General features: G+C 34.1%; 1 protein-coding gene across 1 annotated transcript; it reads left to right on the forward strand.

Moving 5' to 3' along the window:
• Positions 1–693: 693 nt before the first annotated feature.
• LOC118754053 (diacylglycerol kinase theta-like) lies at positions 694–12636 on the forward strand (the record flags this gene model as incomplete). Its single annotated transcript, XM_036488921.1, is given in 9 exon segments — positions 694–2411; positions 5117–5329; positions 6241–6377; positions 8762–9051; positions 11029–11149; positions 11151–11351; positions 11852–12081; positions 12142–12290; positions 12367–12636. Coding segments are annotated over 9 exon segments (3329 nt in total), but the record flags the coding sequence as incomplete, so codon positions are not given.
• Positions 12637–13319: the final 683 nt, after the last annotated feature.

Genomic DNA, 13319 nt, shown 5'->3' on the forward strand with positions numbered 1-13319 from the left:
GTATGTATATATATGCAAATAATACTATCAATTAAATCAATGGTTAATACAAACGAAAAAGATTAGTTAAGCACTCCCACTTCTAAGCTACTGTAATGCAGAATTTGACAAAAATAATAATTCCCAAATAAATTTCAAATGCGAGTAAGTAAATATGCATATGTAAGTATGTATTGCCACAAATTTTAGTTACATATCTTCATACTAGAAGCTTAATCTCATTTTTATGTCGGTTTGCTGCATTGGCTTGTAGACTTTAGATCGCAGTCTTCGAAATAAAATAACTATTTAATATAACATTTTATGTAGTAAAGATGTATAAATAAAAATTCCTTGTCTTAAATACTGGAGACTCTAATGAACTTTTTGGCTTTATGTAATTAAAGAATTCACGTGTGTAATTAAATATCCATATAAAAAAGAATAAATGTGCATACATACATACAATGCTCTAATTATGTCCAGGATGTATTTATGCGACATACTGTCCCAGTACTACAGGTGCCTATCTAAAAACATAAATATGTATGTACATACATACAGACATTGAAATGTGTTTCTGCCGGGGTTTTTTTTTTCAATCGGACGAAATAGCTTTATTTTTTATTATTCTTATTTACACGTTTTGTTTCCCTTATTTTGATTTTATTTCCTTTTTCCACTTGATTTCTAAAATCGTGTTAAAACTCTAGCTGATCTGAGAACAATAGATTGCCTTGCAATCAGCTCATCCGCAAACAGCATGATCGCAATTGAATGCACTGAAAGAAAAGAAATTAAAGATGCAAATAATACTCCTGAATTAAGTTTAAAAGAGATTTTATTTATTGAAAGACAACGGCGAGAGAAATCAAAACAAAATTTTCTACTTTCATCTTCCCCTCGGTCCATTACTCCGTCATCGCTATCACCGGTTGCCACACCAACATCGCCTTCACCCTTATCAACACTTTATCCGCAATTATCACACGTTTCGCATTCAGTTCGAAGTTCAGAACACGAAGATGACGATGAACAGTGCAAGCATGTGGACACTTCTCTATGCCACGATTTCAATGAGGACAGTGCTATACAAATGGGCAGCGCGACAACATCGAGCCAAATATATTATACCAACTTCCTGCGGCGTACACGGCCAATATCGCGCAAGCACCTTTCTTCAAATACGGAGGACGAGGAAGAGGATGGGGGTGTATGTGATGTGAGTGGCGGCGAAATCAGCGACGAATATGATAATTTTGAGATTAACTCAGCAGAGAGCACGTTTCGCAAAGCTGGCGATCGATTAGTCGGTAAAGAAGTTACTGTTACTGGCATAACTGGCGGTAGTTCAGAAACTGGAGCGAAGCCAGGTAAAGAACCACACCGCGACTGTTTCTATGAAACTTCTGATACAGGCGGCGAAGTAACGACTACTGACGATTTTGACATTGACTCCAGTATGAATCTTATAAGTAATTTAAGCTTTAACAGTAGTAATAGTAACACATCGATAGAGAATCGTTATAGATTATGTGATAAACACAAAAATGCTCAAAACGTGCCATTAGCAGTAAGTGCCCACGAAACGCCACCGATTATCGCCACCGAAACATTGGTTAGGCATGCACCGTCTACTCAAAAAAGTGGTCGAGGTAACGTACACGAAAAATTCTCTAAGACTGGTGCTTTATTGAAAGCAAAAACACACAACCTCAACCCATTCAAGGGTATTCCAGCTAAGGGCGGCTCTATCAGCTGCTCGCCTAATTCCAGCGATTGCTCTTCACATTCGCCCACACCGGCGGATCCATTGAAAGTGCAATCTTCTGCCGTAGGACGCAGTAAGTCTTTCCAAGAACCGGGTGTTAAGCAATATGCTTACCAAGGAACCACAGCGCGCAAAAAGAAGTACGCGCGACTTTTTCGTCGCCGCTCAAAAAAACGTCCCAGCGAACCTGCTTCCACCGTCAGTAAAACTTCAAAAAGTGCATATAGCTTAGATAGAGGGAGGCAAAGTATAGAGATCACAATTCAGGATGAGGATGGTAACTATCAGGCATATGATGATGACTATTTCACACTGAAGGATGTACGCAGCGGTCTAAGGCGTCGAGTCTGCACCGATGACGATGATGAATATGATGAGGAGTTCGACGATGATTTTGTGGGACATGTGGAAACACAACCACAGCTTCACATGGTGCACAGTAGTGGGGCAAGCAGCCCGACGACTTTTCATCGATATTTGGACGATAGGCCATTTAGTGGTGCTAGCGACGACGCCGCAGGTGGTGACATTAGTGATGGCGGCAGCAGTCGCAGTCGTTCGCGCAATAGTGACAACGAAGAGCACGTCTTCGGGCGATTGTTGCGACGCATGCAGTGCTTGTCGCTAGGGTGGCGAAAGCACCGCTACTACAAGCGCAGAGGTGATTTATGTTTTCAGTTCTTTTCAAAAGCCATATTTTCGTCAAATCCTTAAAATTCTAAGCGATGATTTTTTTTTATCAATACTGTGGTTATCTTGTATTTTCCTTTATATGTATTTGTATGCAGTGTTAATTCTTATTGTTTGCGTTTTTTATTTTAATTAAACCCTCTAATTATTAACAAAACCGAAAGCGCTACACAAGCATGACTTATGTATAATATTTTCTAATTTATTTAGATACAAAACATTCATACATATGTACATATGTATAAACAGTGTTGGCACTAATCGATTGATTTTCTAATCAATTATTTAATTCGATTAAATTCAATCCGATTACAGTTAATCATGATTTTTTTTTTTATCTGACTAAATAGTGAATCGTAACCGCGATTAAAAATACTAATTTTTAACCCTTAACTCTTAATTTGATTAGGTAGGTTTGGTGATTAATTTATGCTGGAATTTTCCTGTTCTACAAAGCCAGTTAATCAGGTTAAGTCGAGTTTCCTCATCAGTCTAAGCAATCTGGTGTGCATTTTCATTAAGATACACATGTGCGCTTGGCTGTGAATGTTCCCACTTTATGTATTACTAATAACAATAATTATAATTTTTTATATTATGTGCTTTTCATAAGCGTAAAACACAAAATAATTTCGATAACTGGTAATTGGTTTCAAATTCGAACAAACTAGACAACTTAATCAGATTTTCTTTTTAATTGGATTAGAGACTAATGATTAAAATGTATTAATCGTAGTCGCAGCCAGCGACTAACGATGATAAAAACTTAATAATTCATCGCACAGTTGATTACGATTAATTAATTTTAATCGTCAATCGCGATTAACATTTTAATCGTTAATTTTTGAACTTTAATCAGATTAAAATTTTGCCAACACTGCATACAAACATTCAGGCTTGTATGTACAGATCAAAAGCAACCAAATTCTCTCACAACTTGAATTGTGGTATTTTAATACATATAAAAAGTATAATAAACACAATTAAAGAAGTCTAACTTCAGGCGAAACTAAAAGTTGTCGAGTCTTTATTGAAAACTCCTTTATACATTCATATTTACCTATGTATGTAGGTTCCGTAAAACTGCTAGAAACAAGTGTTAGGTATGCCAACAACATAAAGTTAGCATTGTGCAGAAATTGTAAACAAATGCATGCGAATGCGTATTTAAAAAACGGCAGTAAAAATTATGTGAGTATTTGGCTACTCTTTTCTGAAGAACATTGTGTATGTATATGTTTATGTACATACCCTGCAGAAAAAAATTATCAATTGATAAAAAATAACCCACTTGTAGTTAGCTTTTATGCGGGATTTCTATAAAATATATAACTTGTGGTAGACAAGTAAAGCTCGAGATTGTTTTCTTTAAACGCGTTTCTATTTAAATATCCTGCACTTCGCAAATACTTTTCGAATTGAGTACAAATAAAAGGGAGATCGAAATTTCATATTATCATTTTGAAGTTATATCTGACGGAGTTCGAATATGGGACCACCTAGAGGAGAACATGTAAACAAATATGAAATGTAATAAAATAAATAAAGTAAATAAAAATAAAAAAATATTTTGTTTTTCCTATTGATATTTTATGTCTAAAAGTAGCTAGTTACAAGTTAGTTACATCAAATGCAGAGGTAACCACCCTTGACTATTTCGCGGTCATCGCCATATCGTCATATAGTTAGAAAGAAAAGAAAATATACAGATAATAAGTGACTTTTAGCTCCTTCCTAATCAACTTAAAGTTAGCTCATAGTTAGATCCATTTCCTGCAGGGTACATATGTACATAGGCATACATATAAACTATTTCGAAGCCAACTGATTGGATGGTGTCAAAAATAAATGTGTTTTAGTATTTTATAATACAGGGAACTGGCGTAATATGTAAATTGTGCATTAGATGATGTATACATCGGTTCGTATTTACGTGCAGCGCTTTCAACGATGTCTTTCTTATGTTATTTCTCAACTTTCGTCTTTGGTTTTTTCTAGTTGTTTTTTTTGTGAGTATCTTGCATACATGCATACATGCATATGTATCTATTTACATATTAGCACAAATTAATTTTAATTTACACTCTTTCCTGCACCTTTGCTGTTATTCTTTTTATTATTTTATAAAATAATCATCTACTTGCATACATACATACGCTCATATGCATTCACATCACACATTGTTATCGTTATCAATTATTTGTTAAACATAAATATTACTAATCTATATACCATTTTAAAAACTAACTCTAGTAAAATACTAACTACGCTTTGTAGGAGGAGTTTCTGGCCATCGGCTTGAGTTTATTGAGTAACCTAAATATATATAACTGAGTGTTTCTCCTTGTAAGAGCATACGCTTTGAAACACTGGGATTACATAAACTTATCCCTCCGAGGCAAAATGACTGACTCCAGCTTAACGTACATAAATTAATAAAATGACACAACTTTTTCTTTTCATTTAAAGACATTTGATACTCTAATATGTTTTATTATATATCTACTAACAATATTAAAAAATATATATATTTAAGAATATGTATGTCTTTATTTTGTATTGGACTTACGCAAGTAACAAGAATCCATTTGAATAGGGTTTAATTGTTTTGTAATGTTGTTTTTAAGAAGCCAATTTGATTTTAATTCAAATACTTACACTCCCATAACTGCCTAGCGCGAAGTATATCAGAGGAGTTCAGTAGCGGCGATACGCCACGCTTCAAAGATGAAGAATCGGTTAACAAAACTGACGCAATGCACGCTAGTGCCGTCAGTGGCGGAAGTGGCACATCATCACACTATCGGCCCGAATCTACTTCACATAAATCGGAAAAGTCAGATAAGGATAAAACCAAAAAGGAGAAAGAAAGTGAAGAGAAGGATATTGGTAAGCATGAATTGAAAATACTTATGTATGTACATTAGGGTAGGTAGTCCAAAAATGCATGAGAAAAATTCAAGTCGGAATTTTTATGCTCTCACTCCTTACGATTGTTCTATACCGAAAAAATTTACCCCGATATTTTTTTTTTTTAATAAAAAAGTTTTTAGAGGTCACTGAGAGCGCTCAAAGTATTCCATGTATTGAATATGGGGAAAACAACTTTTCGGAAAAATCAGTAATCAGTTTCGAACGGACAACTCTGCTTCTCTGCAGGAGATTCCCTATAATAATATCCAATTGTATATTTTACAATTTTTTCTTAGTAACTATAATTTATAGGTCCGCCGAAAAAAATGCAGTGGGGGCACCAAGCAAATATCGCTAGTTTTAAAAAAATTTTAAATAAACAATTGGGAATCATTATTGGAAGTCTCCTGAAGAGAACCAGAGTTTTCCCCATCGAATAATTTTCATTTTCTAGAATTCCATACCATTTCTACGAAAAGTGGTTATTCCACATATAAAATACATGGAAAACTTTGAGCGTTTTAAGTGATCTCTAAATAATTGTTGATTTCAAAATAAAAATAGGGGTATAATTTTTCGACATAGAACAATCCGAGGGGGTGAGAGCATTAAAATTCGGACCTCACTTTTTTACCACTCTAATGTACATACATACTAGGACTGGGCATTCTATTCGGATTTTTTGGAAATCAGGATAATTCGAATATTCGAATATCTGATTAAAAAATCTGGACGGGATATCACAAAATAACAATTTTTCCATCCGGATATCCGAATATACAGGTAATCCCGGCCCTAATATGTACATATATAAGCATGTAGATGCAAAAAATCTAATATATACTTTGTTACATACATTTGTATGTATGTAATTCATTAATTTTCAGAAATGGTCAAAGTTTTTGATGGTAACAATTCATTCAGACGTCAACTATATCGGGTAATTAGTGTGCCGCGTACATATACCCTGGAACAACTGTTAACTACAGCATTGCGTGCATTCCACATAACACGGGATCCAAGCGTAAGTTCTGCATAGCATTAGATCCGACATATTTAGTCGAAGTATTCGCAATCAAAAAGTATTTAAAACAAATAAAGAAGTACATATGTATAGGGACAAAGCGATACTAGTAAAAATACAAATACATACTCGATACTTTTCGTCCGATACCAAGTTATTTTGGCATCGATACTTGCGAACCGAGTACTGAGTAGGTATCGGAAGAAAGTACTTGTATCAAAACCCGATTCAGTGACGATTTTATTTTCAAATCTAATTTTTATTGTTAATAGTTAAAAAATTTTGGCAGCTTAGTTGCCAATGAAAAAAAGTCCTACAAAGAAAAACCTATTTTCATCTCTATAACATATCTCTAGCTGTGAAAAGTTGCTAAGTCCACTTTTTGTGAAAACTCATATTTGGATATAAGAAGCAAGGTGAATTAAAAGCGCAACGTCTCCAAAAGGATTAACTAACGTGCTTGTTTTATTTCTAACCGTTTGTATTCAATTAAAGCCAAATTTGCTAAGTCCAAGAGAGGCACAGAAAAATCGGAAAACTCTGAAAAAATTCTAAATCTTGTAATTTTCTTCAAATGGACTTAGCAATTTTTCACTGTAAGCTAGCGATATGAATGCCTACACTACACTATAAATTTGTCCTCCAAAAACTGTCAACATGATTACTTCTTTCAGAAATATACCAAAGTTACTTTGCATAACTGCTGGTGAACAGTGTTGTAATAGAGATAACTTTTAGTAAATAGTTAATTTGTATGAAATAAATTATAAAATAATTATTTTTGATTTCATGATCGCTTTCGTACTTAAAAAAGATGAATATTATGTTAACAAAATTCTGTGAACTTTTTTAAAAAGAACTTATTGGACTTTGCACTTGTATTTTGGGAGGCCATCCTAGTAAAACATGTTTTAAAACTTAAAGGTTTTCTTAAAAATACGCCTAAAATCAAAAATAATTATCGCATAAGTTATTTTGACAAAAATTCATAGATATGTGATAGCGTTTTTTTATACAACCAATTCTTATAGTTACAAATATCGATATAAGTAGGTATCGATACTTTTAGCCCGATATTTAGTAGGTATCGATACTTTGTTTCGATGCTACTTCCAAGTACATGTATCGATACTTCCATGGTATCGTTTTATCCCTACATATGTATGTATATGTTCGGGCCTTACCGAACTATGTACACGGCGGACGTATTAAATATCCCCAGCCAGCAAACGTGGAAGTCATCACTCATACGCCCTGCCTAACTCATCATCACATAGGTATGTACATACGTATTAAATGTTTTCAATGTTGAGGGGGTCTACTCGCGTCTATTAAATTTTTGAAATGCTGATAAAATTTAAAATGGAATATAATCACACAAGAAGCGCGCGTGGAAGCGTTTTAGATTTGAAGAAATTGAAAAGGCTCTACAATTTACTAGCCATCTTCAGCGATTCGCAATTTTTCTGTAATGTAATTGGGCCTGGCCAAATGTACATACCGTTTTTTATTTACAATTTTAAAATATCGGGGACAAACCGCAAGCAGGCAGACAGTGCATTATGAATGAGCTGAAACGTGGAAAATAATTAGTGATCTCATTGTGTGGTTGTAAATATAGGACATTTACATTATTGTTTAATTTTTTGCTTAGTTTCATTTAATTTTCTGTTAATTTATTCTAAATCCTCCGCCTTTCTTCGCGAGTCTCTATAAAAGAAAAAACGCTGGTAACATATAAATTTAACAGAAGTCATAAGAATATAACAGCTTAGTATACAGACCTACCAAAATTTAAGGGTACTGTCAAATGTGTACCTACAAGGTCCTTAAAGTTAGTGAGTGTTGAATTTTCCAAAGGAAAAACGCGAACGAAAGGATACCACGGTAACTATCTGTAAGTTAAGAAAAATTAATTCATTTTAAAAACTAATTCATATACATATAATATCTAGCATTTATATACTTACCATATTTTTCAATGTTCAGTAAAGACACAGGACGGTTTTTTTCTTGAAAATGTTCAGATTGTTTTTGCTATTTTTTCTGATTTAATTTTCAATTCCCTCGAAGACAATCCTCAATCCTTAAAACGCGGTTGCTGAAGCTTTCTTTTAAGAAAAGTATAAAATACTTTACAATGCCGAATTTTCAATAACCGATGAATTTCTGTTGTTTTACGGATAGAAAAATGTACGAAAAACGCATGGTCCACAAAACATAACGTATGTTGCTTGCTGGCTGGGTCGTTTTTTCAGCTTTCTACATACGTATATAATAAGCAAGGTTGTTTTCCCCGATTTCAAACAGTTTCGACGACAAATAAACAAGAAAAAGATAATGCATTATTATTTTTATTTATTATTATTGTTTTTTTTTTGAAGGCATTTTACATGACCGACTTATATGCCCCGTCAGGCAAAGAGGACGCTCCTTTGCAAGATCCAACGCCCGTCATGAGCTTGACGCATTTGGAAGGCAAGAGACCAGCTATATATATAAGGTTTCATGATAAAGATAAGGGATACGTTCGTGTTTACCCGGGCAAACTGCAATGCTCACTGGAAGAGCCATACGTCAATGTTCCTGTTGAAAATACAACTATTATTAAGGATTTGATTCGAGACGCGCTTGATAGATTTGGTTTACAAGATAACCAAATTCAAGATTACAGGTAAAGTCCGCAGGAGATATGGTTATTACGGCAGATCTAGATATCGTCACCTGAATAGAAAAAAGACCTTACAAACATCATCGTTGAAATGCACAAGGTCATAACTAATAAAAAATAAAAATTCACTTTTTGATTTATATGATGGATTTCATCGAATTACAAGTCCCCACATCATTTTATGACAAAAAAAATGAAAATATTTGTCACGACTTTTTCCATTTCATATACATACGTTGTTGTTATGTCTTTTTGCATTTCAGGTGACGATATACATACATATATCAAAGTATTGCAAAATTCAAAATTTTCTGTAAAAATGTCATTTTCGAAATTTGATGCATTGCTGTCATGTCAACTCAGACAAATTGTTTATACTATGGGCTGGTTTCTCCAACTCAACTTAAGTTAGTTTAGTCACTTTTTGGACTTAATTCAAAAGTTAGCCTACGTTTTACACAGCTTATTCTTGGCTAAGTCTAGGAAAATTGACTTAACTAAGTTAAGTTGAGTTGGAGAAACCAGCCCTATGTCATTGCTACTTAGCTAAGCCGTTATTCGCTGTTGTGTTTCTGCAGCATATTTTTAATACAGTTTGATTGATCCTACCTTCCAAGAAAATATATCGTCAATGTTTTTGCAAAACCGCCTAAATCGCCGTTGTGTAAAAAGTGAGATTTGGTAACCCTGAACTCCAGGCATCGAGATTTATGCATAAAAATCGTTAAATCGTTATTAAAACCACAGATTTGTAAAATAATAGCTAAAGAAAGTACCGCCTATTAAGGCAATGCCTTCAAAGAATAAACCGTTTTTTTTTTGCTCTCCGGTAAAATTTCAGTGCCGTAAGGTAGATGGTTTAGCAATTGGTCTATGGGCGGTTTTGCAAAAACATCGACGATATATAGATTTTTAATTAGACAATTGCTTAATGAATTGTACTATAATAGGAGCTTGCGAAATCTCTTCACGTACATGCATATGTATATACAATGTAATTAATAATGCTGAATATGTCGTATGTCTCGTTTGTGTTGGCATGCATAGATTTGATGCATCATTTGATTTCAAATTATTCGACAGTGTCTTCATATGTCATTGTCAAACATATACATATGAGTACGGTGACCATCCGTCCTTTATTTTAAAAGGCAGTCCTTTATTTTAACCCGTTGTCCGTTATAATTTTTGTAAAAATAAAGGACGCCATTTGTCCTTTATTTCTTAAATTGTCCTTTAAATGATTAAATGGATTTTGCAGAGGTCAATTTTTAAACAGAGAATATGACAAAATAAAAATGTCCCTTATAAAATATAATGAAAACCTTCGCTAGTTTCTTTCGCACCCCACTTACGGGTTATATTTAATCGGTAATCTTTGTACAATCTATAAATCACGAATCATTGCTAATACTGCTGGGGGAAATTTATATAATTAAAACAAAAAAAATTATAAATATTTAAATATAAATAAATATATTTAGACATTTTCATAAAAAAATTAATATACTTTGAGTAAAATTCTTTGTTCACGAAAGCACGCTGAGTTTCCAGTTCCACTGAAAAGAACAATAAACCACCGCTGGCTTTGTCGTGAAGTATGAATAATAATAAAGGCATTTTGGTTTCATTTTTCGGAATCGGTTAAAATCCGGCTACAGTGCCTTTCGAGAAGTGGAACTTGTGCAATTAAATAATACTATAATTATTTAACTGGTAAATATTTGATCTAAATATGCTTGAGGTACTTGTATCATACAAGTTGATGTACGTTTTTCCAAATCATTTTGAAAATATGTCCTTTATTTTACGTTGGTTAATATGGTCACCGTACATATGAGGGACGTGGTATGAACTGGCACTGGCATGATTTCACACATGTCGCCATAGTGCAACATTTGCATTTGCAGGCCTTTAATCTGTATGCATGTACGTACATGCATATATTTATACTCTGTTTTATGTGTATTATTTGCTTAGATGTTCCGAGGTATTGCTAGATCGTGGGGTCACTGAGCGCATACTATCGTGGAATGAACGCCCATGGGATATTATGAAACAATTGGGCAAGGATTCCATCAGACAAATGGAATTGATGCGTTTTTTATATGCAACATAAGCAGGATCCACACGGACCAAATATCGCGTTGTTTGTTGGAAATTTACCACCGGGATTATCACAACGCAACTACGAACAAATTTTAAACAAGTATGTCACCGATGAAAACAAATTTACCAGCATTGGTCCCATTTACTACGAATACGGTTCAGTGGTTTTATCGTTCGAAGATGCACAAAAGGCGGTAAGTGCAGAACTGAATGTTTTACATTTTTTAAGAGTGCCACACTAGCGGTTTCTGCATAGTAACCGACTGAGCTTTTAGGAGGGGGGCGGTGGGCTTCTATCTATAGCGTATTTTTTAGCATTCCCACTGCCACCATTAGTTATTAAATGTGTTTATATAATGTATCATAATTTAACATTGGAAAATTATACGTAGTACATATCGTCGTTTAAAGTACAAAACCGCGTATCAACAAAATGCAAAACCGCGTATGTGAGGTTGCATAAATTATTTTCTAGAGAGTAAAAACACGCATATTTATTTCAAAATTGTTTTCTTTTTATAAAGCAATCGCATTTCTGGCTAGTATATTTCAGGACGAATGGATACGGCTTGTGTGAGCAAACCCAAATTTTTGGCAAAATATGTCAGTTACGCGGTTTTATAGAACGACTATACGCGGTTTCGTACTTTAAACGTCGATTTGTAGGTGTTAATTTGTACTATATTTTCATTAGGTTCGAGCCTTCTATAATTTACGTGAAACTATTATAGAGGATAAGAAGCTTTTGGTTATGTTATTGCCAAACATTGAACCAAGCATGGTGCCGTCGGATGTACGACCACTACTTGTATTTGTTAATGTGAAATCGGGCGGTTGTCAAGGATTAGAACTTATATCGAGCTTCAGAAAACTGCTAAATCCATACCAAGTATTTGACTTGGATAATGGTGGACCACTGCCGGGGTAAGCGAGAAATATATTGTTTCGTGCGATTTTTAAATAATTATACACGTTCGCTATTAGTCTCTACGTTTTCCGTCAAATTGCCAACTACAAGATATTGGTATGTGGCGGTGATGGTACTATCGGCTGGGTATTGCAATGCTTGGACAATGTAGGGCAGGATTCAGAATGTTCAAGTCCACCTTGCGCCATAGTGCCGTTGGGTACTGGTAAGAGAAATATAAGTTATTATTAGCGAAAAATTGGTTGCTAAATATAAACAAATGCCTTTGTATATGTAAATAGGTAACGATTTGGCGCGAGTCCTTTGTTGGGGTTCTGGGTATACGGGTGGTGAAGATCCTTTAAATTTGCTGCGTGATGTTATCGAAGCTGAAGAGATACGCTTGGATCGTTGGACAGTGGTGTTCCATCCGGAAGATAAACCGGAAGAGCCTGCACTTAAGGCGCCCTCAAACACAACGGGTAAGAAGAAGAAGGCTCACCAAGCACACCTTTCGCAACAAACAAATCAGCACCACCAAATACCGGCCATTACATCGAGTGAATTATCAGGTCATTTGATGTGCAACATTTTATATTATTATAATAATTATGATTATGATTTTTTATTATTATTTTAATTTAATTGCTATCATTTATTATTATTGCCATTATTATTTTCATCGTTATTTTCACTGACAATTTCTGTTGGCATTTCAGTTGTTGAAACAAGTAAAATTGGTTGATCTTATTTTCCACATTGCTAATATTTTACTTTATTCTTTACTCTGTTCTACTGCAATCAAACCTCTCTTAATAGTATTTAACTAACACCGGCAGGAAATATTTTCAAACTTATTTTTTCTGTGTACATATGTACATATGTGTGTATGTATACTTCCATTTTTTTAATTATATTCAGATTACATGCAGTTGCACAAACCTCCATTTTTGATCTGTTAGGCAAACGCCTGTCAGTCGCCTACCATCTTAGTTTGTTTAAGATAACTTGATTTTGGATGAAAAAAGCTCTACCCAAAATTACTTGGTACCAATCCAGTGTCACCTTAAAAGTTTATTAAATTAAAAACAAATTCAACAAATTTTCGTAAACATTTTAGAGCTTTTTAATTAGATTTGAGCAGAGTATGGAATCATTATGCATTTTATCAAAAAAATTAACTTTTAATCATTATTTTGAGATTTTAATACTTGCGATCAATCATAATAATAACATTTTGAGTTTTATTGTATTG

This window comes from Rhagoletis pomonella, unplaced genomic scaffold (genome assembly GCF_013731165.1).
Source record: "Rhagoletis pomonella isolate Grant_MI unplaced genomic scaffold, Rhpom_1.0 Rhpom_scaffold_03275, whole genome shotgun sequence".
NCBI classification, from domain to species: domain Eukaryota; kingdom Metazoa; phylum Arthropoda; class Insecta; order Diptera; family Tephritidae; genus Rhagoletis; species Rhagoletis pomonella.